The sequence below is a fragment of the Microtus oregoni genome, unplaced genomic scaffold, assembly GCF_018167655.1.
Source record: "Microtus oregoni isolate MIOR12 unplaced genomic scaffold, Mior012 000048F_ref0000485, whole genome shotgun sequence".
NCBI classification, from domain to species: domain Eukaryota; kingdom Metazoa; phylum Chordata; class Mammalia; order Rodentia; family Cricetidae; genus Microtus; species Microtus oregoni.
This window is the reverse complement of record NW_024543222.1, coordinates 12,504,313-12,529,172: the sequence shown is the minus strand read 5'-3', so window position 1 is coordinate 12,529,172 and position 24,860 is coordinate 12,504,313. Positions and strand designations below refer to the sequence as shown.

Here is a 24,860-nt window from a genome sequence, read left to right as displayed (position 1 = left end):
AGATGTCCTTGCAGAGAGACCCTCTTGAAGATAACAAGCCTTGGGGGAAATCAATATTTGTACTTTCAAAGCTGTGATTCATCCGAGGGTCAATCCAATGAGGAGCGGGAGAAGGGGCAATGCAGGGTGTGAATCGGTCTGTGGAGCCAAGTGAAAAAACAAACAAAAAAAAAAAACGACATGGAGGCGTGTGCGCATGCGCGCCTGTATGTGTTCCTATGTGTCTGTGTATACGTGCTCCCGAGTGTCCTTCTCCACTACTTTTCACTTTGTGGTTTTGAGACGAAGTCTCTTGTTCAACCCCAAACTTGCTGAGCAGGCTAAATTGTACAGTGTAAGAGCCCAGGGATCGCTCCCGACTGTTTCCGCTAGCACACACACCACAGTGCACCGATGCGCCCAGCTTTTGACGTGTGGGATAGGGATCCAAACTCGGGTCCTCACGCTTGTGTAGCAAGCACTTAACCAACCGGGTTCTCTCCCCAGCCTGTGGCTCCCCACCGCAACCACAAACTGATCTTTTAAAGCACTTACTCAGGTCAAGCAAATAAGTCCCAGGATTCGGGTTTCAAACCCAAATATGAAATGCAAAAAGCTTGCATGAGAATTCGCAGGTGTTGTTATTTCGAGTGGAGGACGGAGGTTATTTTCCTACCAGAATGGCAACCCTGACTGCCACAGGGTTGCAGGTGCACCTGCCCTCAGTCAGGCAACGGGAGAATGACGACCAGAGGAGCCCTGTCCTGGGTTGGAGACTGTTTTTTGAGGGGCGGCAGGTGAGGTGGGGCTGACAATCCCTTTGGGTTATCTGATGGCTCCTTCCTGGGGCGCTGGCATTTGAGAGTATCTCAAGATCAAATCAGAAGTCTGGGTCCAGCAAAATGGCTCAGTGGGGAAGGCAACATCCTGCCGAGCCTGACAGCGTGAGTTCAAGCCCCAGAAACCCAAATGGCTGAAGAAATGCCTGGACTCCTCCAAAATTGTCTTCTGATCTCTGCAGGTGCACCATGATTGCAAGTGCATGTGCACACTCACATGCATGCACACACTCACACACACATACTGAATGTAAAGAAAACCAGAAGCTTCTATGGCTCCAGCTGTTTTAGAACTGCTGTTAAACTCTTACGTGAGATGCTCATCTTTAAGAATGTTTCATAACTTTTTATTTTATTTTCTGTGTGCGGGTGCTTCACCTGCATATATGTCTGTGCACCACATGCATGTAGTATCTGTGGGAGTCAGAAGGAAGCATGAATACCTGGGGGCTAGAGTTACAAACGGTTGGTGGGCATCAAGTGGGTGCCGGGAATGGAACCCAGGTCCTCTGAAAGAGCCACCAAATGCTCTTAACCAGCGGGCCACTTCTCAATTTAAAAATTTTTATTTTGAGATGAGCAACTGGGGGCAGACAGTCTAGCCAAGGTGAGCGAGCTCCAGGTCTCAAAAGGTGAACAGGGACTATGGAAGAGAGCCAAATGTCAGCCTCTGGCCTCTATTCACACATGCGCACACACATACATAAATGAATAAAATGCTTGTCCCACGCAGGTCAGTGTTTGTAGAGACCAGAAGATCTTGTAGGAGTTTGGGTTCTGCAGGATTTGAACTCAGGTTGTCAGACGTGGTGAAAAGCACCTGTACCCACTGAGCCATTTCACTGGTCCAGATCTCACAATTCAGTTTCACAGTTTGATGAGGACAGAGATCTTATCATGGAAACACCGACAACCTCCTTCCACCACTGCCAATCGTTCCGTTATTTATTTTTGCTTCTTAGTCTTCAAGAATCAGAAAACGGCATCACCGTTTCCCCATTGCAAAACGCCACATAAAAAGACCTGATGTTCTTGTCAGTGACTTGGGCTCAGAAGGGAAATGTCGTGATGTTAACCATCCCCAGCCTCAGCTATCCCATTTCTAGAGAGGGGACAATCCTTCTGTCTCTATAGACATGCTCAGAAGATCAACGATTGTACAAGCAACCTCTAGCTCACTTCCCGGCACACAGTAGCTGTATGGGAACAAAGAGACATTTGTACATGGCTTCCCTGGAATCTTGCTTGATTTTCTTCTCTGTCTCCTCACGGCCCCAAAACACAAGAAATGTTTTATTTGTGTGTATGATGTGTTTGTGTGATGTGTGCGTGGTGTGTTTGCACGTGTGTGGTATGGTGTGTATGTGTGCGTGCATTGTGTGTGTGGTGTGTTTGCACATGTGTGTGATGTGGTGTGTATGTGTGCGTGCATTGTGTATGTGGCGTGTGCTCATGTGCGTGCATGTGTGTGTGTGGTATGGCATGTGTGTATGTACACCTGTGTGCAAACAGTGGCCAAAGGAAGGTGTCCTGTTTCCTCTAGCCCTCTCCACCTTCCCTCTATGAACACGGAGCTCATGTTTCCCAGTCACGATCACCTAGCCGTTACATGGGCGCTAGAACCCAAACTCAAGCCCTCGTGCTACCAGAGCGAGCTCTTTGACCGTTGGGCCATCATCTCTCTAGGCCAAAGTGTCCAATGCTTCCAAACAAATCTACGCTGACATTTTTCATTGCTTCTTGCTCCATCTGTAACCAGCCCTGCTTCCGTCTTCATCACCAAATGTCAGAGATTGCTGGCTCCCCTCTTGCCTCTCTCCTCTTCTCACTCAGTCTTGGATGGAGGTGACAAACTCCAAGTATTTCTGAACCAGCATCGCCTTCCATCTACACCTTAGGGAGCCCCCCACTGTTGCTATTCCCCCATTCTGCACAGCAGCTGGTTTTGCAGCCCCCACCCTCTGCATCCTGACATAAGCTGTCCCAAAACCCTCTCCCTTCTCACCTCAACTGCTTCTCCTTTCCCACAGCCACTCTGGGAAGATCCTTCCCAAACCAACACCTCTATTTCCAACTTCCCACACCTCCAGCTGCCATGGGCCACCCCCAGTGAGAGGCCTACAGACACACTGAACCTCAAGGTTTTCCTGGCCTGTATGACTTCCTAGAGACATTAAAATGAGTCACCATGAACTTGGAGGCTGGAAACCGGGGATCAAGGCATGGACTAGACCACACTCCCTCCACAGAACCAGAGAAGGAGCTGTTCTAACCTATTCCAACTTCTGGTTGACCCAAGCATCCTTGATTTTGGACATATAACTCTTTATCACATAGCCTTCATCTCTTTGGACCTCCTCCTCCCTCCCATTTTCCTCCTCTCTCTTTTGTCACCCTTTTTTGTTTGTTTGTTTTTGAGACAGAATTTCTCCGTGAAACAGCCCTGCCTGCTTCTGCCTCCCGAGTGCTGGGATTAAAGGCATGCACCACCACCACCCCTGCTTTGTTTTTTTTTTGTTTTGTTTATTTGGTTTTCTCCTTCATTAAAAGAAAATATTTTAACTTCTTAAAAATATATGTATGAGTCAGGCGATGGTGGCACATGCCTTTAAATCCCAGCACTCAGAAGGCAGAGGCAGGCAGAGTTCTGTGAGTTCAAAGCCAGCCTGTCTACAGAGCTAGTTCCAGGACAGCTAGGGCTGTTACACAGAGAATAACAATAAACAACAACAACAAAAGGAAATTGTGTGTGTGTGTGAGTGGGCACACCTGAGAGAGGTGTCCAGCCCAAGGAAGCCAGAGGAGGATTGGGCGCTGCCCATTGTGAGTGGTGGGAAGTGAACTTGGGCTCTCTGCAAGAGCAATACTTGTTCTTAACCGCTAAGCTCTTCCTCCAGACCCTTTTCTCTTTCTAGAACAAGAGATGCAACCCAGGGCATTGTGTATGCTAAGTACTCACTCTACCCTGAGCTATATGGGGGTCAGAGGAAAACATGTGTGTCCTGCTTCTGTCTTCTTACTATGCTAGTCTTGGGGATCTAATTCATGTACCTGGGCTTGGTCACAGGCACCTTCACCCTCAGAGCCACCTTGCTGGCCCCACCAGCCCTCTTTTTACTTTGCATTTTGCCATGGGGGTCAATGAGACATAAACTCATTCTGTAGCCTCGGCAGGCACCCCAAGTAGCCGTGGTAGGAGTTCAGAGCCAGTAGTGCACGGAGGCCCATGCACTATCTAGATCCACCGCCCATTCCCACCACCTCCAGCTGCCGGGCTTTGTGTGCACAGTTCTCCAGAGGAAATCCTAGCCAAAGACTATCTCAGTCACCACTCCTGAGTGACCGTCCCCTGTGAACAGACATGGGTCTGCCTATCTCACCAGAGCCCCCTCCCCCGCCCCTCTTTGCTGCCTGTGTCACCTCCCCCGCCACATGAGCTCTGACATAATTTCACTTCCCCATCAAGTCCTATTGCCATTGGGAATGGCACACAGCAGTCGTGGCGGTTGCTGCTCCTCAGTATCCGAGCTGCATATTCAACTTCCCCCAATAATACTTCCTGTGAGTTACCCACAGCAAGGACTACACCAGTAACCCGATCCAGGGGAAAGAAAAGAGATTTTCACCTTCCAACCCTGGACTTGCAAAATTTGCATCATCTTCTAAAAAATATGGACATGTTTCCTTGGGTGAGAAGGGTTCCATGCCACTGAGGGACCTGTCATGAGGGAGATATAAGTCAGGAAGCCTGATGCAACCATGTCTGAACCTGCTGTGAGGAGCGAGAGGCCACAGTCTGAGCCACAGTATAAAGCGGGTAGGAGCCCAAGGGATGTGGGAGGTCTCTGTTGCTTTCTAAGGCAGTCATTCGGGAGTGTGTCAGGCCAGACCCACAACGCGAAGGGAAGGCTCTAAACTCAAGGCAGACCGATTTCCAAGATGGTCTCAGAGCCACAGGCGCTCACAACCACATGTTCTGTGTCTCTTCCACTCTGAGCTCACAAGGGGCTGGGCTACACTGCATGGTCACCTAGCAGATTAAGTCCAACCAGTGGCCCACAGGCTGAATGCATCCGGGGATGGCTATAAATGCGCTCAACTCAGAGGACAAGGTTGTGCTGTGTTGTCAGATGTTTGGACACCCCTGCTGGAGTCTCTGATGGACAGTTCTGAGATTTGATCAGTGTACGAAAGACTTCGTTTTGTTTGCTTACCTGCTTATCTGTTTATTTGGGCAGGATTTCACTAGGTAGCCCGGGCTAGCCTGACTGCCTCGGCTTCCCAAACACTTGGAGCAAAGCCCTGTACCATGACACGTGATTTAGGTGGGGAAGAGGCCCCAGAAAGCTGTAGGGACAGCTGAACGGAGAATGTGAACTGAGCCCCCTTTGATCACAAGGAAGCGAAGGCTGAGAGCAGAAGAGAATCCAGAAGGCTGCATGAAATGTGAGTCATGGCTGACACTTCAATTTCAACCCAGGCAAGGCCTCAGCTAACTTACGCATAGATCGCTGCTCCCGTGGAGACAGCAAGATAATAAACTGATGATGTTTGCAGTTGCTGAGTTTTGTGGGAAATCTGCCCCACAGCAGTGGAAGAGCCTGCCCACTGCTCTCCTTCCAGATGGCCCATCTGGCCCTTATCCGTGTAAGTGTCACTCACTTGGAGGTTTGAACACGTCCAGGGGAACCTGTGCTCCTCCTGACATAGCCATCGACCTACAAGGGGTTTGCCAATACCCACTGCTTATGACCCAGTAAGACAGTTACTACTAAGGCACGCCAGGAAGCTTGTCCCTAGCTGCAGCCCACATCCGGAAGTGTGCACCTCACCCATAGGGAAGAAGGATGCTGCTTTATTAGAAGCAAAATCCAGATTTTGGAGGGAAGCAGATTTTTGTTCAAGTCCCAGATTCTTTGCTCACACACTTTGTGATTCTCGGCAAACTTGATGGTTGAACTTTGAGTGTCCCCAACTATCACACCAAAATGGTTTCAGTCTCAGCTATCGAGCACGGATTAAAAAGACAGCAGATGTCAGAGGCCAAGCAGTGTCTGATAGAAGAGGCTTGGGGTGAAGTTGGCCTATTGCCTGTACTCCTGTCCACGGAATACCTGTAGCCGTGTGGACAAGCTAATGTGCTGGAGTGCAGATAGATTTGCCACTGTGAACATGTGAGGGTACGATGGGAGCTGTGGCTCACTGACCAGATGTCCCATGACATGAATGGTGGCCAAGACCTAGGGCACAGTGGGCTTGTGCACTCTGAACCCATGGCCCGCTCTGCGACTCTGGATACGAAGCCCCATTTTCCTGGCTCCATCTTTGACAGTTTACTCTTAAGTCGGTGCATTCTTCCGGGCCTCCGCTTTCAGCTTGCATTCTACCCCCTGCCCACTTCATGTCGAGAAACAAAAATTCCAACGGGTACCTTTCTGTCTCCTAGATCTAAATATTAATGATGGTCAGCTTATAAAACCTGAGGCTCAGAGAAGCCACCAAATAGCACTGTGAAAAATGTAGCAATCGCGTGTGCAGGGGCCGTGTGTGATGACGCTGCTCAGAACAGTGACTCCTGAGCTCTTGTCCCTACCAAAAACAGTATCAGAGCCATGAAGAAACCAGGGCAACAGGACAGACACTGTCTTCTCACTGTAGCTTTGATTTTTTTCCCCAAGAAGAATGGCACTAGGTCCTTGCCATCTGCTCCCTGCCACCACTGGCTTCCTTTGTGTGCCGTATCTGTGTATGGCTAATTGGAGATCCGACCCGTTAGAATCTACTGAGCTCAACCTCCCATTGTAACGCGGTCATATGGTGCCTACAAAACCTCAGCCGTGAGACCCAGCCAGGGTTCAGAGGCGGACGGTTCTTTGTTGAACACTGAAATGAACCCATTTGAAGTTTTGAGAAGCGATGCGGGCGGGAGGGAGACGTGAGGTGTCTGGGACTCTGCGAGAATAATTTCCAGACGCGAGGCCTCCCAGATCCACTGTCGGGAAATGCAAATGCGAGCAGCTTGTACCAAATGCAAGGTGGAGCCGCGCTCCCAATCCACTACAGACACGCTTTGGAAAAGACGAAAGAGCTATTTTTGGTCCTGTGATTGATCAGGGTTGCCATGGTGATAAGAAACACTTAGGAGAACAAAACTAAATGTAAGCAAACTGAAGTCTTAAAGGGAAAGGGGCAAAGACGCACAAGGAACATCAGAGTCTACCTGAGGGGTGTGGGCAAGCCATTGCTGCAGAGACCAACCATGTCTGTACAGAGTAAGCACGGAGTGGCCATGGGGACAAGTGCGAGGTTCCCCAGGACTCCCGAGCTCTAGAAGAAAGGAGTAGCCAAACTTCCGGGAGCGTGGGACCATTCACTTCAAAGATTGTCATCGAGGATGCAATACTCCTCTGACACTTGACTTGTAGCTGACACACTATAAGCTAGGGCATTTTTCCAGCAAAAAATACCAACGTGATTCTCCACAACATCTTATTTCTAATGGTACCTCACCTGCCAACCCCTTCAAAAAGCTCTGGCCTTTCTCTGATGGTCTTCTGGTGGAATTTCTCCCCCTCCATTTAGATGCTTTTTTCAAGGGCTGAGGTATTGTTAGCTCAGTGGTAGAGTGCACGGTTAGCATGTGTGAGAAAGTAGAGCGCATGGTTAGCGTGTGTGAGGCGGTAGAGCACACGGTTAGAGTGTGTGAGGCAGTCGAGTGCACAGTTATCGTGTGTGAGGCGGTAGAGCGCACAGTTATCGTGTGTGAGGCGGTTTGCGTGTGTGAGGCGGTCGGGTGCACGGTTAGCGTGTGTGAGGCGGTAGAGCTCATGGTCAGCGTGTGTGAGGCGGTAGAGCGCACAGTTATCGTGTGTGAGGCGGTAGAGCGCACGGTTAGCGTGTGTGAGCTGTTAGAGCGCATGGTTATTATATAATATAAAAAATATTGCATTTGTCTCCTGAGTGCTGGGATTAAAGATCCCAATACTATCACAGCCTGGGCTAAATTTTTTTTTAATGATTTATTTATTTAATAATTCAGTGTTCTGCCTGCATGTATGCTTGCAGGCCAGAAGAGGGCACCAGATCTCACTTCAGATGGTTGTGAGCCACCATGTGGTTGCTGGGAATTGAACTCAGGACCTTTGGAAGAGCAGCCAGTGTTCTTAACCGCTGAGTCATCTCTCCAGACCCCTATTTTTAGACTTAAAAACAAAATCATTTCCTAGCCAGGTGGATATGGTGAACACCTTTAATCCCAGCACTCGGGAGGCAGAGGCAGGCGGATCTCTGTGAGTTTGGGGCCAGACTGGTCTACAAGAGCTAGTTCCAGGACAGATGCTAAAGCTACAGAGAAACTTGGTCTTCAAAAACCAAAAAAGTTTTTGTTTTTTGTTTTTTTCCAAGACAGGGTTTTTCCATGCAGCCCTGGCTGTGCTGAAACTCATTCTGTAGACCAGGCTGGCCTTGAACTAACAGAGATCTGACTGCCTCTGCCTCTGCCTCTGCCTCTGCCTCCCGAGTGCTGGAATTAAAGGTGTGCACCATCACTACCTGGTTATTACTTTTTTTTTTAAACCTCTATCTGGAGCCCTGTTTGTTCCTTGCTATCTTGTCCTGACAAAGCTGATGAGTATTTCCTGCCACAAACAAACGGAAAACACTAAGGGAGCCCCCAACAAGGACAACGATGGCCTGGCATTGAGTATATTGTAGACATTCCCAAGTAATGTGGTCTAAGACAGGGAATTTCAACTTGAGATGGAATCATTAATAAAACTGAGTGTGTCAGTGTTTCTTTTCACAAACAGGAAACACGCCTAGAACGTTCCAGAGTGGTAGTGAGACCAGGTACCAGGTGTAGTGTTTAGAGTTTACTCGTGGGGCTGGAGCCACTAGTCAGTGAGAAAAGTTAGTCTGTGTTATGCAAGAGAAGGCTGCTGCCTTAGATGTGGGGACAGTGGATGTCCCAGTAGGCTTTGTCTTATTCCCTTCCTTCCTTCTGCCCCTCCCTCCCTTGTGTCTGTGTATATACATATACACTTCTGTGGAGGCTGGAGGTGAATCTTAGGTATCATTCTTCAGGGATCATCCAACTTGTTTTGAGGCAGGGTCTCTCACTTGTCTGGGGCTCACAAAGTAGGCTAGCCTTTCTGGCCACTGAGTCCTACTAAGTCCCAGTAAGCTACCAGTCTGCTTCTACAGTGCTAGGATTAGAAAGAAATGGTTAATAAACCGCTAAGCATTTCCATGAGTGCTGGGATGCAAACTCCGGTCCTCAAGCTTGGATGGCAATACATTGTGGGCTGAGTCCTCTCCCTATAGCCCATCCCCGGAGCTTCTTCCTTCCAAACTCTTTTTCTTTTCTCCTCCTTTTCCTCCCTTCCCAGTCCTCTTCTCCCCTCCCATTCCTGGCTGGCTTCGAGCTCAACAGAACTGGGCCAGCCTTGATCTTGCACCGCTCCGTTCCTCCCATTGGCCTCTCAAGTGCGAGAATTACAGGTTCCAGTCACCACGTCCCCATGTCCTGCCTTAGGATGTAGATCTTAAGGTACCATCCCACTTTAATTTTCTTCACTTTTATCTAGAGTTTCGGTGGGGGGGGGTTGTTTGTTTGTTGTTTTGTTTTTGTGAGGTTTTTGTTTTATTTTGAGACAGGCTTTCTGTACCATAGTTCCTGTAGTCCAGGAACTAACTATGTAGACCAGGCTGGCCTCCAACTCACAGAAACACACCTACCTCTGTCTCCTGAATGCTGGGATTAAGGTCATTTTTTTTTTTTTTTAGCTTTTCACGCTGACAGAAATTTTGTCTTAGAAGGTAAAATAAAAATTTCTCATTTGTGCATGGAAGTCTTTAAAACACGCATCAGTCTCAAGGAGGCGTGTGTTCCCCTGGACCTCATCTGATTGGACACTCTGGGATCATGCTGTCTGGGTTCCGGGGGCCAGCTATGACTGCCCCTAGATACCTAGATAGGGTCTGCGGTCAAGCTGAAAGGGTAGGTGGGGGGTGGGGATAGCAGACAAGATAGTTCTGGAAAAGCATCTTCAGAACTCAAGTGGGGGGGGCGGGAGAGTAACAATTGTAAAGCCAAGAGGATGAGACAAAGAAGGCATAGAGATAAGAGCACCAAGGATGAATCAGAGTGACTCCCCAAATACACACGGCACAGGAAGACACACGTGGCCAAGAAGAATGGCGGGGGTCTGAAAGAGAAGTGGAGGAGGGTGAGAGGAAGCGAGTGTGGCAGGCAGAGCCGGAAAGAGCTGGAAACAGCTGCCTGTCTCCCAGCCCACGGCAAGGAAATACGCTTCGGGCTCTCCACGCTGCCGTCAGCCCGCACACAGCTCCATCCATTCATTAGTTCAGTCATTGATTGAGCATTCCGCCATCCTCTCCAGAGCACAGCAGCAGCAGCTCGCTGGAGAAGCAAGGCCAGGAGGGAGAAGCAGCAGAACGCATGAATGAAAGCCTGCTTTCTGAATGAAGCGTGCTCTGCCATTGGCACTTCTAGGGCAAGGAAATGAAATTCAGGCTCGCACAATCTGGAGCTAGGCTCATCGAGGCAGAAATGAGTGGAGGGTATGTGTGAACACAGTAAAGGCAAGACAAGAATTTAAAGAGACAGGCTGACCACCTCCACAAGCAGGAAAGAGCTAGGGTGAGTCCTCAGATGCAGGTACCCAGGTAGGAAACATTAAGATGGCACACCCAAGCTGAGGCAACTGAGGCAATGGCCCAGCAGGGAAGAGTGCTTGCTGCACAAGGAGGAGGACCTGAGTTCAAATCCCCGGCATTCACATAGAAAACCAGATATGGTTCCCTGCACGCCTGTAAATCCTGGTTTTGTGGGGGGACAGACAGGACAGTCACTGGAACTTCCTGGTTACAAGCTCAGCTTCAGGTTCAGAGAGAAGCCCTGTCTCAAGAAAACAATGTGGGGAAGTTGATAGAATGAGAAATCCACATCCTCCTCTGTGTAGTCTCTCTCTCTCTCTCTCTCTCTCTCTCTCTCTCTCTCTCCCTCTCTCTCTCTCATACACACACACATACATAAATTGACTAAAGAAAACTAAAATTTTCATGTCTGCAAGTGGAAAATAAGCAGAGACAAAAAGATGTATTTCCAAGTCAAATCTACTGAACAGTCCTTTAAAAGTATATTTTCTTACGTTGGAAAGATGCCCGGGGTACGGAGGCTTCCTGTCAATACCTGAAGACCAGGACACACAGATGGAAGGAGAGAAGCAAGTGCTACAGAGTTGTCCTCTGGTCTCTAGATAGTGTGTTAGCATGTACCCACAAAGAAAGAAATGTAATAAAAACAATTTCGTGAGGTGCGGTGGCACACGCCTGTAATCCCAGAGGCAGAGGCAGGTGGATCTCGGTGAGTTCAAGGCCAGTCTGGTCTACAGAGTGAGGTCCAGGACAGCCAGAGCTACACAGAGAGAAACCTTGTCTCAAAAAACAAAACAACAAAAGATATTAAAATAAAATGGAGTCAGGTGGTGGTGGCAGAGGCAGGCGGATCTCTGTGAGTTCGAGGTCAGCCTGGTCTACAAGAGCTAGTTCCTTGACAGGCTCCAAAGCTAGACAGAAACCCTGTCTGGAAAAACTAAAAACAACAAGAACAAAAAGGTACTTTCCCCCTGATAACTGCCCCTTGTCCTGTCATACTGAGTGAGCAACACTACAACTGGAGACGAGTCTACCCTGTGACAGCAGATGACATGATCTGTCATCTGCTCTTTCCCCCCACAATGGCTGAGTTCACTTTCTCTGGACTTGGAAGTGGCCAGAACACAAACAGAAGTGGCCCTGCTTGCTAGGCACTAACTGGCTAGCTGCGGGGTGGGGAGACACACCTCCCCAGGACCAGAGCTTCTGGGAACATTCTGTTTTATAGCTGGCTGACCCTCAGAACCAATTCGTCTTTCACACGGACACTCTTGCTGTTTGGGTGTTGAGTGTCCCCAAGAGGCCTAGCATTTAAGGCTCTCGCACTAGCGGTGCGGTTGGAGGTATGCCCTAGTGGGAAAACTGGCAACAATTGAGAGAATGGGACCCTGGTCTCCCCCTCTTTAGTGTCCTGGTTCTCCTCTAACCCACACATACCCACTTTGATGTGATGTCTTACCACAGGGCCATAGTGACAAGGCTGCAATCTGTCAAAACAAGAACCAAAACAAACCTTTACCCCCCGCCCCATAAGCTAATTCTATCAGGAATTTTGTTTCAGTATTGCAAAGCTAACACAGAAACCTATCTAAATGCATAGAATCTGCATTGCAACCTACTGCTTGCTTTACAGTGTGCCTTCATGCATTGATTTGCTTGGAAGGAAATTTATCCGGGATCCATACTACCTGATTCTAACAAAACCAAAACATTTCATTATCATTGGATTGGGCACTCTTTAAAAAAAAAAAAAGAAAGAAAGAAAGAAAAGAAAGGAAGAAAGAAAAGCTTTGGTTTCTAAGCAATACCAATCTCTAGGCAACACACTAGCATACTGAAATGGAGAAGGCAGTATTTACTTGGTTAGAACTAATCAGTGGCCTCTGTTAACAGAAGCATAATAGCTCTAAGCGAAGCTTCTGGAACTTCTCTAGCTCCTTGGAAAATACAAAGTTCCACAAACAAAGAAATAAATATGGGTGTGTTACAAACTGCAGGTCCCTTTGGAACAAAGACTATGAGGACTCTTGCTACAAGGAAATATCTGCTTATCCCTTCTACCGATTGGTTCTGTCTCTTATTTTAGTTGATTGCTGAGGATCCCTTTTGAGCCAAAGTCTCACCCTGTAGCCAAGCTGTAATGGAACTGAACCCTGTACACCAAGCTAGTCAAGGCAATCTTCCTCAGTCTCTAGATTGCTGGGATTCCGTGAGTGAGCTACCATGTCTAGTTCACGAGTTTCTATTTCTCCATGATCTTAAATTATGAATGGTTCTGGTTCCACATTAATTCTCTGGACTCCTCAAGATTTTTTGTCTGTTTGTTTGTTTTTTGGCTTTTTGAGACAGGGTTTCTCTGTAGTTTTGGAGCCTGTCCTGGAACTAGCTCTTGTAGATCAGGCTGGCCTCGAACTCAGAGATCTGCCAACCTCTGCCTCCTGAGTGATGGGATTAAAGGCATGCGCCACCACCACCCAGCACTCCTCGAGATTTTGATATCCATTTCATGCCGTATTTTGTGTGTTCACTACTCTCTTGACTGTGAAGATCATCTTCAAGTTCTACACCCACTGTTGCCTTGCTTATCACTGCCCTCAGTTGGAGGATTCCTTCTTTGGTTTGGTCTCTAACATCTGCATCTACGGCCTATTTCTTCTCTCCTCTTCCATCTTCTCCTCTTCTCTGTTCTCCTCTTCTGTCATCTCTTGCCGGTGCCCCTTTCCTTTCCTGTTTTTTGAGACAAGGTCTCCTGTGTAGCAAGTTGTGTCAGTTACTTTTGGATTGCTGTGACAAAGTGTCCCAGATCAATTCATAGGAGAGACTTCTCTTGGCACGTGGTTTTAGAAGGCTCAGTTCGCCATAGAGAAGAAGGCATGGCAGAGAGCAGTTCAGATACCGGCAGCAGGCACACGAGCAGAGTCTGTTCACATCGTGGTGGGTCAGGACGTGGAGTGGCTATAACAGGGGCTAGGGATAGCCTTCAAAAGTCTACTTCCAGTGACATACTTCTGTCAGATAGGCCCATCATCTAAAGGTTGTCCCCAAATAAAGATGCCACCAACTGGGGAACACTTTGTACTTAAAGCACAACAGTAACCCAGGCTGTCTCACTCTCTCAAGTGCAATAGGACCCGACATGGTAAGAATATACATGGTCCTTTTCCAAAAAGGGGGATATTTACTTAGTCATCCAAAATTACACACCACACCAGATAGTCAGGGTTAACTGTGAAACAGAGATTCAAGTCATTTTCTCACCAGCTAACCACGTCCCCGTGACTCCAGAGAAAGGACACCGGGGGACCTTCATTCTTTTTTGCTTCCATAGGTGGCCAGATGGTTCTCTAATTTCCTTCCAAACAAGTCCGCCAGTCCACAAGGTCTGGTATAATAAACACATCCTTCCCCGGCCTTGTCCCTGGTTCCCTCATTATGTAATTTAGTAGTTTACAGCACCCACTGGCTGGGATTCCATGGAAGGGGTGGTAGGGATCTGTCTCCCTGTGGGTGACTGGTGATGGACTCTCGGCTGTGACTGTCCCTTATTCTCCTGCACAGGGTTTGTCTAGGTCAATCCTAAGCTTCCTGGAGACACAGAAGGGCTTGAGGCTCCCTTTAGAATCATTTGAGTCTCTTTAGTCTGTTACAATTTTGTCCCCCTCTTTCACCTGAGTCATTAAACTGTGTCAGAGTAGACCATCCCTTAGAGCTTTGTCTCCTTGTGAAACGGCTGCTATTTTAAGATCCAGAGAGGTGTGTTCAGGGCTGGGGCTGCAGCTCGGCTGACGAGAATGTGCTTCGAATGCACCAAGTGCGGGGTCTAAATCCCAGAGCTGCAGCAATTGGACGCGATGGTGCACACCTGTAACCGCACCCCTTGGGAGACGGAGGTGGGGGTCAGAAGTTCCAGATCCCTCTCAGCTGTAGCTGAGTTAGTTCAAGGTCAAAGTGGGCTAGATGGAAATAAAGGTGCATCTACTTGCCACGTCCTCCTCCAGGGATTCTCGGTGGAGGCTGTTTGGGTGGAGAGGTTCGGCAACTGCACCAGCGTGAACGTACAAACCGAGCACCGTAGGTCACTGTTGGGAACAATTCCTACGGAAAGGGGGACTTCTCCCTTCACAGCGACATGGGGGAACTGATGCTGTGGATCTATGTGGTGGCTTTTCTTTTTCTTCCTTTTTTAGTTCTAGAATAATCACTACTTGGAACGGCAGCCAGACTCTGGACATCAGCCAGTTTCCCCCATACCTTCCTTTGGGATCCTGTAAAGTTCAGAAGGACCTGGCAGCTCCGAAGGGCTGGTTAAATGGTCAACCCTCTAGAAGGATGCCGTCACGTTGTTCTTTGTGTACTGTGTAATTAAGATTCCCTCCCCCCACAATCAAGTTAAAGATATTTTCCACTTCCTGAGCACGTGACGTCTCCAACATTTTTCATGGTGACAAGAAAGCTTTTATTTCTTGATAACTGGGATCAGGTTGACATCTGAATGACCCTGCCTAGAATGTCCTCCTGTCTGGGTTTTGCCACCAGTAAGGGCAGGATGAGGTCCAGGTGACAGGTTGGTTGGTCAATACAGACCTAAAGGTCAGACCTTACTACAGCCCTGGGCGACGGGTGCTGCGCAGTGAGATTGGTGTGAAGATTTTTGGGTTCCAGGGGCAGCCTTTCAAAGAAAGGGACTGCATAGCATTCTTGGTTGGGAGAAATTTTGTTTGGGGATATAGGACAGGAAATCTTGAACTTGAGGAAGACATAAAAGAGAGAGGTATTTAAGATCAAAGGACTGGGGTATAAAGAGCTCAATTAGACAGCCTTGGAGACAGGAAGAAATTTAGGCAATGGAGAGCATCTGCCAGCCGTCCCGGGTGCAGAGCCACGTTCAGAGTAAAGGGTGGGCAGAGAGCGTGAGAACTCAGGCGAGCACAGCCTGGGTGGGGTGGGAGGGTGGGGGCGAGTGGGAGGGAGTGGCGGCTGCAGGATGTGTTACGCAGGCCTGCAGGAGTGCACCTGGAGCCAGAGGGAACATTTCAGATCCCCAGTGACTGGGGAAATGGAAAGAAAAGCAGGCCTATTTTGGAATGGAAAATAAAGGCGGATTCATCAGGAACATACAGTCTCCCTATGGAGTAAATGCAAAACCTGACCTGGCATTCTGCGGCTCTGTGACCTGCCCTCAACCCGCCCTTCTCACCAGGGTCCAGCGGCAGTACCTACCCACGGGGTCTAAATCAGCACGCTCTACACTGAATCAAAGTCCCGACACCCAGTGTGACAGTATTTGGAGCTGGGAACTAAGGAGGAAGTAGGCTTAGATACAATCAGGAAGATGGAGGCCCCGAGATGGGATTAGTTCCGTATAAGGAGAGAACAGAAAGTGTACTTTCTCTCCCGCCAGGGCTAGGATGTAGAGAGAAGGTCACCGCTTGAGAAGATAGGCCACCCCAGGAAGAGCTGCCAGTCTTCATGGAGGGCACTAAATAAATAAATTAATGCCTGTTATTTTAAGTTGCCCAGTTTATGGTATTTTGTTCTCGTGGCCAACCTAAGACACAGCACATGTCTATAGTGAGTTCTGTGATCCCTCAGGTTAAGGGCAATGTCACCATCTCCCAGACGTGTTCCAATTATAACGTTTATCTACAACACAGGCCCCCATTGCAGTACTGACAGGCTATCCTAGGCTACACGAGGAATACGAAGCCAGGCTGGGACACATGAGAACCATTTCCGCAAAAATAACCAACCAAACAAATAAATAAATGGATAACAACAACAATAAAACCCTCAAACTCACCATCATCAACACAAATATCATAAAGGCTGGAATAGCTCAGTTGGAGTACCTGCCAAGAACCAGTTCTAAATTCACTGGGTATGGTGGTGCATATCTGCAATCCCAGCACTCAGGAGGTGGAGGCAGGAGGATGAGCAATTTAAAAAAAGAAAGGAAGAAAGAAAAGAAACCGTGATCTGGTGAGATGGCTCAGTGGGTATAAAGCACATGTCAGGCTGGCCGGACGACCCTGGTTAGATCCCCAGAACCACAGTGGTATAAGAGAATCAACCAGGTAGTGGCACAGGTCTTTAATCCCAGTACTTGGGAGGCAGAGGCAGAAGGATCCCTACGAGTTCGAGGCCAGCCTGGTCTACAAGAGCTAGTTCCAGGACAGGCTCCAAAACTACAAAAAAAACCCTGTCTCAAAAAACCACGAGAGAGAGAGAGAGAGAGAGAGAGAGAGAGAGAGAATCAATTCCTGAAAATTGCTCTTTGATCTCCGCATGTATGCTCTTTGACCTCCCCACATCCAAATCATATCCACACCATAATAAGAGATAAAATATTTTTTCTTTTTCTTTTTTATTGTTTTTTTGCCTTTCTTTTTTTGAGACAGAGTTTCTGTATAGTCCTGGCTGTCCTGGAACTCCCTCTGTGGACTCTCAGATCTGCCTGCCTCTGTCTCCGGCGAGTGCTGGGAACAAAGGCACGCGCCACCATTTCCCAGCTCAGATAAAATATATTTAAAAAAAAAAAGGAATAGTGACAGTTATGTATTCATCTGACACGTTAAACATTACCCGACTGTCCATCTGTGCCAATCCTAAGTATGCCAAGAACTGCCTTCCAGCAGTTTCTGTGAGCAATTGACTGGAGTTAAATGCAAGCTAGTTTCCCAGGTTCGACACTTCCCATTCCTTTCTCTCCCTGAGTCCATAGGGAATCTCAGCAGCCCCCCTGCCCCACCATTTTCTTTTGAGACAGGGTCTTACTGTGTGGACCGGTAGTCTCACACTCATAGATACCCATCTACCTCTGACTCCGACCGTTGGGATTAAAGGCCTGGCCCATGATACTGGGTTGCAGACGTCTCAGTCCCTGTAACCTAAGTAACATATAATCATACTGCCTAGATGATGTCCCATACACGTAGGACATAGCAGTAGTGTAAGTTCTTTTTATATGCCATTTCTGAAAGTTCAACTCTAACTGCAGCCTGTACTTTTTCACCTTCTAAGGCTGATGGCCTTGCCTTACCTCCTAGCACCCCATGAACGAACCAACTTCTGCCTAAGCCTACTGCACGCTACTCATTCCTGTCACTTACACTGGGAACTGGACAAAATGTCCGTGAAACCCAAAGCTCCAGTCTGGAGGCCAAGGGCCTTCATTTCATGCTGCCATGGTTTGTCAGCCTGGTACCCCCAAATCCTCGTTCCTTCTTCCCTCTAATCTGGTCCCTAGTTGGCAGTTCAGCTTGCTGAGTGTGCAGTCCCGTGGGACAGGGCTGAGGCCAGCCGAGTCCTCGGTGACCTCGAAAAGACGCCCAAGACTTGCTGACAGCGCTAAGGTTTGACGAGGATGTCCACGTTCTTGTCACCAGATTACGACCCCAAAGGGCAGAGATGCTCGGTGGTGTCATTAGGCATGACGTCTTGCACACATGGCTGCCCAGCGAATGACTGCTGACCTCAGACAGAGAGACAGCAACCCAAAGAATTGAGGAAGAAAGAATTTTGCAAAAGACGGGGGGCAGAATAATGGAAGAGCAAGTAAAATGTTGAGTCAGACAGAAAGTCACGTGCGGTAGCACTGGACAACTAAAACAGGCCTCCTCTTTGAATACTGCACCCCCAGTTTTCTTGAACAGGAAAGTCCCATTAGAGCTGCAGGAACGCTGGGGGGGGGGGGGGGCAGAAGCTTGGCAGAAGTGCAAGCCACTGAGAAGCCCTCAAGAGGAATAGAGGCTTCTAAGGGAAGACTTCAAGGCCACACAGGACAGCACTGTCAAGTGTCTGCACGCCGTTTCCAGGTCTGCAGGGGAGTTTCTAGATTGGAGTGACAGAGGTGGAATGACCCACTCTGATTGTGGGTGTCTCGACTCCATGGGCTGGGGTCCTGCACTGGATAAAAACGAGGAAGAAAGCTGACCACCAGCGTTTATTGCTTTCCACTCTCTGACCATGGATGCAACTCGACCAAATTGCCTCGCATTCCTGCCGCCAAGCCTTCCCCTTCCCGACGGGCTGTATTCCCTCTCACTGTGAACCCGAATAAACCTTTCCTTCCCGAGTCCCCTTCCTTGATCACAGCAATGAGAATAGTAACTAAAGCTTACACATTCTTTAAATGACAGGACTTCTACACAGCATTCTGACTTCCTCTGTCACGGTTATCTATAGTGAGCGGCTGTGGTGGCGCACCTTTAATCCCAGCACTCCCAGAGGAAAGCGGAGGCAGGTGGATCTCTGTTCAAGGCCAGCCAGAGCTACACAGTGAGACCTTGTCTTAAAAAAAAAAAAGTCTATCATGTTCACATGTCGTATGTACACATGGGGTCAAATCAAGGTGATTTAACCCTAAGATTTCAGGCAAAGAGCTGTCTTTGTGCAGTTTGAAATCACCAGCTCTCTTTGTCCACATCACTACTGACTTCACCTCAAACTAAAAGGCACAATGTTTCAGAGTGGGATGGAGGAAAACATTAAACATCCGCTCCCTAGATAGTCCCTTCATGACCACAGTGAAGCCCAGCCTGCCTGGCCTGGCCCCAAGCTCTCTTCCTGTTCAGAGTCCATTAGAAGGATGGCGGCTTCTACTACAGTGTCACAAGGAGCAGTGGACACATGCTGAGTACCAATCACGCATCACACGCTTAAGCTAAGATTTCAAGAAATTGTCCAACACAATCATCACTACACCTTCAGGAGACAATGCTAGAGCTACCAAACTTTTTTTGTTTTTTGTTTTTGTTTTCCGAGACAGGGTATCTCTGTGGGACAGTCCTGGCTGTCCTGGAACTCACGCTGTAGACCAGGCTGGCCTCAAACTCAGGGATCTGTCTGCTTCTGCCTCCCAAGTGCTGGGATTAAAGATGTGCACCACCACTGCCCCATGCTCCCCCACTTATAAACAAGGAAAGGAAGGCTTGCATGGAGGGCAAGTGGAGGCACTAGAAGCAGGGTTCAAACAACTCCAAAGTCCAACTCTTTTATGTGAGTGCATGTGTGATTGCATGTTTGTGTTTGGATGCACATGTTCATGTGTATGCATCTAGAGGTCCGAGATGGATGTTTATGCTTGGATGCACATGTTCATGTGTGTGCATCTAGAGGTCAGAGATGGATGTTTGTGTTTGGATGCACATGTTCATGTGTGTGCATCTAGAGGTCAGAGATGGATGTCAGGTGTCTTCCTTGATTGCTCTCTGCCTTGTTTTTGGAGACAAGGTCTCTCACTGAACCTAAGTTCATCGATTCAGTCAGGCTGGACAGTCAGTGAGTGTCAGGAATCTGCCTGGCTCCTCACCGCCCCTCCCCTTACCCAAATCCTGACATACACACTGTCATACCCAGCTTCTGAGTGGGGGCTGGGATCTAACTCAAGTCCTCATGCTTTTGAGGCCAGCACATTACTAAATAAGCCACTTCCTAAGGCCCCTAAGTCCACTTGCTGATATACACAGAAAAAGGGCTGGGAGATGATTCAGCGACTGAGCGCTCTTGCAGGACCCAGATTTGCTCCCTAGCATCCATAATGAGTGGCTCACAATGTCTGGGACTCCAACTCCAGCGGGTTCTGGCATTGTTTTGATTAATGATTGATGTGGGAAAGCCCAGGCCACTGTGAGCAGCGCCAGCCCTAGGTACTGCCTAGCACTGTGTTGTATCAGAAAGCAAACCGAGAGAGCCAGCAGGAGCAAGCCAGCAGGCAGTATTCTTCCACGGCCTCTCTCTCTCCATCAGTTTCTGCTTCTAGGGTCCGTCCTCACTGTCCTTCATAATGGGCTGTGAGCCGGATGTGTAACCAAATAAACCTTTCTGGCCCCAAGGTGCACGTGGTCAGAGTTTGATCACAGCAACAGGAAGCCAAGTAAGGCAGTTAGTCTGTCTCTAGGACAGGAAGGAATTCAATTAGCTCATCAAGCCAAGGAGACAGAGCATTCTGGCACTAGTGTCACCATTTGTATATGAATCTCCCCGACATAAAAGCCCCTCCCTCCACCAAAACCATAATGTCTTTAATACCACATTGAGAGATACCCTTATTAGATTGAACTGCCACCAATAAAGCAGCCAGGCTATGCAAGAATCGCAGGCCAAAGTTAATTATGGAAAGTGACTATTAAGGCACTTTAATTACATTGATATTCTTGAAAAAATTTAAGAACACTAACTTATTGCTTTATATATATATGTATGTAAATTATATCATAGCACACATTTAAATATTTCCAATTCTGAATTATTTCTCTTTTCAAAAAATGACTACATTAATAAGACAAATGTAAAGAAGATTCTAATTAATCCACAGATCACAGGCAGAATATTTAGGAAATTAAATGAACTTACTGTGTATTCTGATCCCAGGCGTTCAGATGGCAAAGGGAAAAGAAAGAGAGAAAAAAACTGAATGAGACCAGTTTCACAGAACACAAACCACAAGCCTAACGGTTACAGACAAGTTATAATTATTAAAAACGAGCCAAAGAAACCTTTCGAAAATTAGGTTTCTGTAAATATTGAAAGTCTCCATGTTTCACAGTACTGCTGCGGTCGGCCAGATCAGGTCAGTCAGACAAGATTCAATTAGCCCATAGACTTGCGGCTAATTAAAAACCCAAGTACTGGCATTGTCAAGGCAAAATGAGAGACTAACAATTACAGTAGAACATTGCACTAACCACAAAGACATCTTTTCAGCTGAAAGCAGGTTTTTTTTTTTAATTTCTTTTTCTTCTTCTTCAAAAACAATTACAAAGAGTGTGCAAAGAGGCCGAGGTGGGATCCTGAGACCCTGCGTGGATGAGGGCTGGGAAACAGCCATCAGAATCTGGGGCGAGGGTATAGGGCCTGATACGTATTCAGAACAGAGAGTGTGAGGAAGAAGAAATATTAAAGATTTTCACATTCTCTGAGAGGAGAGAGAAAAAAATTCAAAGTAAAATAGAAACAAGCCAAAGCGAACGGCTTGCTTGTGGACAAACTTTAGGGGAAAATATGGATTAGAAAACCTGTAGATGGCCCTGTGGGAACAGTCTGCCCTCACTCAGTGAAATTCCACCTCTGCCCCAGCTCCGTGCTTGCTGCATGTGGCTGGCCTGTGCTGAGGACTTACCTGTGATTGTATAGGGGTAATAATTCCAAGCCTTCTCAGTCACATAAAATATTTTGGGAACAACAGCTCTAGCCCAGCTAGGCAGTTTGCTGAAAAAGAAGAGAAGGAAAAAAGAAGGCTGTTAGTCTGTCAGGTCCTTCCTCCAACTGGGTACAATGGCATAACATTAGTGTCAGGCCCTCTTCTCTCTGCTCTCATCTCTGTGGTATCTTCTGACATAGCAAGCTTCTTGGACATATTTGTGTTCTTTTTTAAAAGATTTATTTATTATATATATGTACAGTGTTCTGTCTGCATGTATGTCTGTACACCAAAAGAGGGCACCAGATCTCATTATAGTTGGATGTGAACCACCATGTGGATGCTGGGAATTGAACTCAGGACCTCTGGAAGAGCAGTCAGTGCTCTTAATACCCGCGCCATCTCTCCGGGCCCCGAGACATATTTGTGTTCTTTCAAAATATAGGCAGAAGGCACCAGGCAGCTGGGCTCAGAGGAAGGAGGTTTCTAGGATGTGTGCCTATACTCTTTCAATTCATAGGCATGAGTGTTCTGCATGCATGCATCTCTGTGCACCATGTGTGCAGTGCCTGAGAAGCCCAGAAGAGGGCATCAGTTCACCTGAAACTGGAGTAACAGATGTCTTGTGATACTGGGAATTGAACCTGGGTCCTTTGGGAGAGCAGTCTGTGCTCTGAACCACTGAACCATCTCTTCGGTCCCTGAAGATAGAGCCATTACAGAAGCCGAAGGTGACGCGAGCCTTGAGCGTCACTTGTCATTCCAGGACGGCATTTCTCCCTCCTGAAAAACTGTCCCTGCAGAAGCTGCTCATTTACCCTGCATCACATTTCTCAAAGAACGGCTGCTCCCCAACAGGGGCTTTTTATAGTTTTTGCTGATGACTGAGCCCATCAGATGCTGACGGCGGAGTGCTACTGAGGTTGATGTGGCATGGGGAAATCCCACTGGCTTGCTTGCTGTCAATCACATGAGCCAGACTTCCTCTGGTTCCTGCCTGTTTGTGCCCAGGGCACAATGCCAATGGACAGTAGAGGGTCATGCAGAGTCTAGTTCCAGGCGAGCAGATTTTGGTATCTTGATTAAAAAAAAAAAAGATAGATTTTCATATATTCCAGGATGGTCTTTTACTCACTATCTAGTCCAAGATGACCTTGAGCTTCTGATTTTCCTACCTCTACCAGGAGTGCTAGGGTTTATGTGTGGCTGGGGATTGAACCCAGAGCTTTGTACATGTTAGACAGGCATTCGACCAACTGAGTTCCTTCCTTGGTGCCCTCCTTGTGCTTATAATAAACAGGGCTGGAGCAAAGCACTCTTCAGCTTGGACAGAGTATGTGTGTGTCTCCCTCCAGTCCCACAGCCCCCTCTCCACTGTCCTCTTGTAGGGAGTGCACTCATGTTCCCTTCATGTCTCACCTTATTCCTGGGTGCCCCTTCCATATAGCACCCTGGGGCAGCCCACAGAACTCATCCCTTGTAGCATATTAGAACCCTCCTAGCAGAACTTCCATCCTAAGTAGCCATGATCTTCGGGTAGGAAGAGAAAACTACTGACAAGTTTCTATCCTCATTGAGATTTCGGATAACAGCCCTGGCTGTCCTGGTACTCGCTTGCAGACCAGGCTGGCCTCGAACTCACAGAGACTCACCTGTCTCTTGTCTCTCAAGTGCTGGGATTAAAGGCATGCACACAACCCCTATCCCTCGTCTAAGAACTTTAATTTTTGATGTTCACCCAAAAATTCATACAAGTCAGAAAGCAGGATAACCAATGACTTTATTTGTCTGTTGATGGTGCTGCACTAAAAACAAATAATGACTTAGCCAAGGCCGGGGTTACAATTTCATGTCTCTATCCTTTAGTCTAGGAAGAAGAGAGATCCTGGTGTAAGTCTTCCACCAGGTTAAAGTCGGGGAGGGGGCATCCGCTACAAGCTCTGAGATGGTTTGCCACGGTCTGGAGGTGGTTAGTGTAAGTGACGGAATCTAGACAACCCGGAAACCAGTCTCTGGGCATACCTTGATCACATTAGTCGAGGTGGGAAGACATGCCCACCCTGGGCAGCACCATCCCCTACGTGGCATCAGCTTGCATTCATAGTTTTTTGCTCCGCATTTGTGGATGGGATGTAGCTCGGGGCCTTGACTCACCCATCATGATGAACTATATTTTGGACTGTGAGCCAGAGCAAACTCTTTCTCAAATTGCTTCTGTCAGAGTATTTTACCACAGGGAAACAAGGAAAAAAAAAATAGGCAGACAGCAAGTGTCCTCCAAAGGCATAAAGGCATGGTCCTACTTGTGGTGCCATTGGAAAAAGGCGGGCTCTTTTGGTAAAGGGGTTTGGTGAGAGAAAATTAGGTCACTGGAGCAAGCCTTTTGGGGAGGATGAGTGTGGAACTCCAGCCCTCTCTTCCTCTTTTCGTCCCTGGACACGAAGTGAGTTTCTTCTGCCATATGCAGTCCCTACCCTGTTGACATTTGGCACCTCCACGGATGCTTGGCCCACCCTGCCATGTTCCAGAACCTCTAACACTGTGGGCCACCATGATCCCTTTCTCTGTAAGTTCATTACTTCGGGTATTTGATTATGTTGACGGAGAGCTGACTAACACGACGCTATTTAAGTACTGTTCAGCCCACTAACAGACCAGACCAGACCTTCTGTCAGCCCCCAGCTTGCCCAGAACACATCATGATTTGAATCATTTTAGTCTGAGAAACTGAAATTTACTTGTCCCTGCAACAACGATTTAGCAGGACCTGAAAAGGGAAATGGAATTAAGTCAGTCCCTGACACTGTCACTGAAATGATGGACACTGTCACACAGCCCACAATTCTAAGAGAAAGCCTGTCACTCAAAGCCATTCCCAGATGTGAAATAAGGGGCTCATTTCTAGACAGGAAGAGTGTCTGAATCAAGTCCTTGGTCCACATATGAGCCAGGACAGAACCCCCTAAAGGCCTATCTGAACAGCATAGGGTCCTAGCAACACAGCCCTTGGCTGTGAAACCGTGAAGGTGTGGGTGACGTCGCATCTGATTTAGTCCTCAGATGCCCACATTCCCGTCAGACGTCAACACTCCCTCTCAATGTGCATACACACACATGTACACACACACACATACATACCTATGTGTGTGGAAGCCAGAGAACACTTGGGGTGTCCTTCCTTTGGTATTGCCCACCTTTCTTTTGAGACAGAGTCCTGCCAGGCA

General features: G+C 47.9%; 1 protein-coding gene across 6 annotated transcripts in view; it reads right to left on the bottom strand.

The window, feature by feature from the left end:
• Pitpnc1 (phosphatidylinositol transfer protein cytoplasmic 1) overlaps positions 1 to 24,860 on the bottom strand; it is a 276,157-nt gene that overhangs the window by 95,916 nt on the left and 155,381 nt on the right. For all 6 annotated transcript variants that reach the window (XM_041635717.1, XM_041635714.1, XM_041635719.1 and 3 more), the window contains exons 3-4: positions 21,616 to 21,704; positions 20,850 to 20,857 (exon numbers count right to left, since the gene is read on the bottom strand). In XM_041635717.1, the coding sequence (XP_041491651.1) occupies positions 20,850 to 20,857; positions 21,616 to 21,704 (97 nt within the window). The remainder of the gene's footprint in view (positions 1 to 20,849; positions 20,858 to 21,615; positions 21,705 to 24,860) is intronic.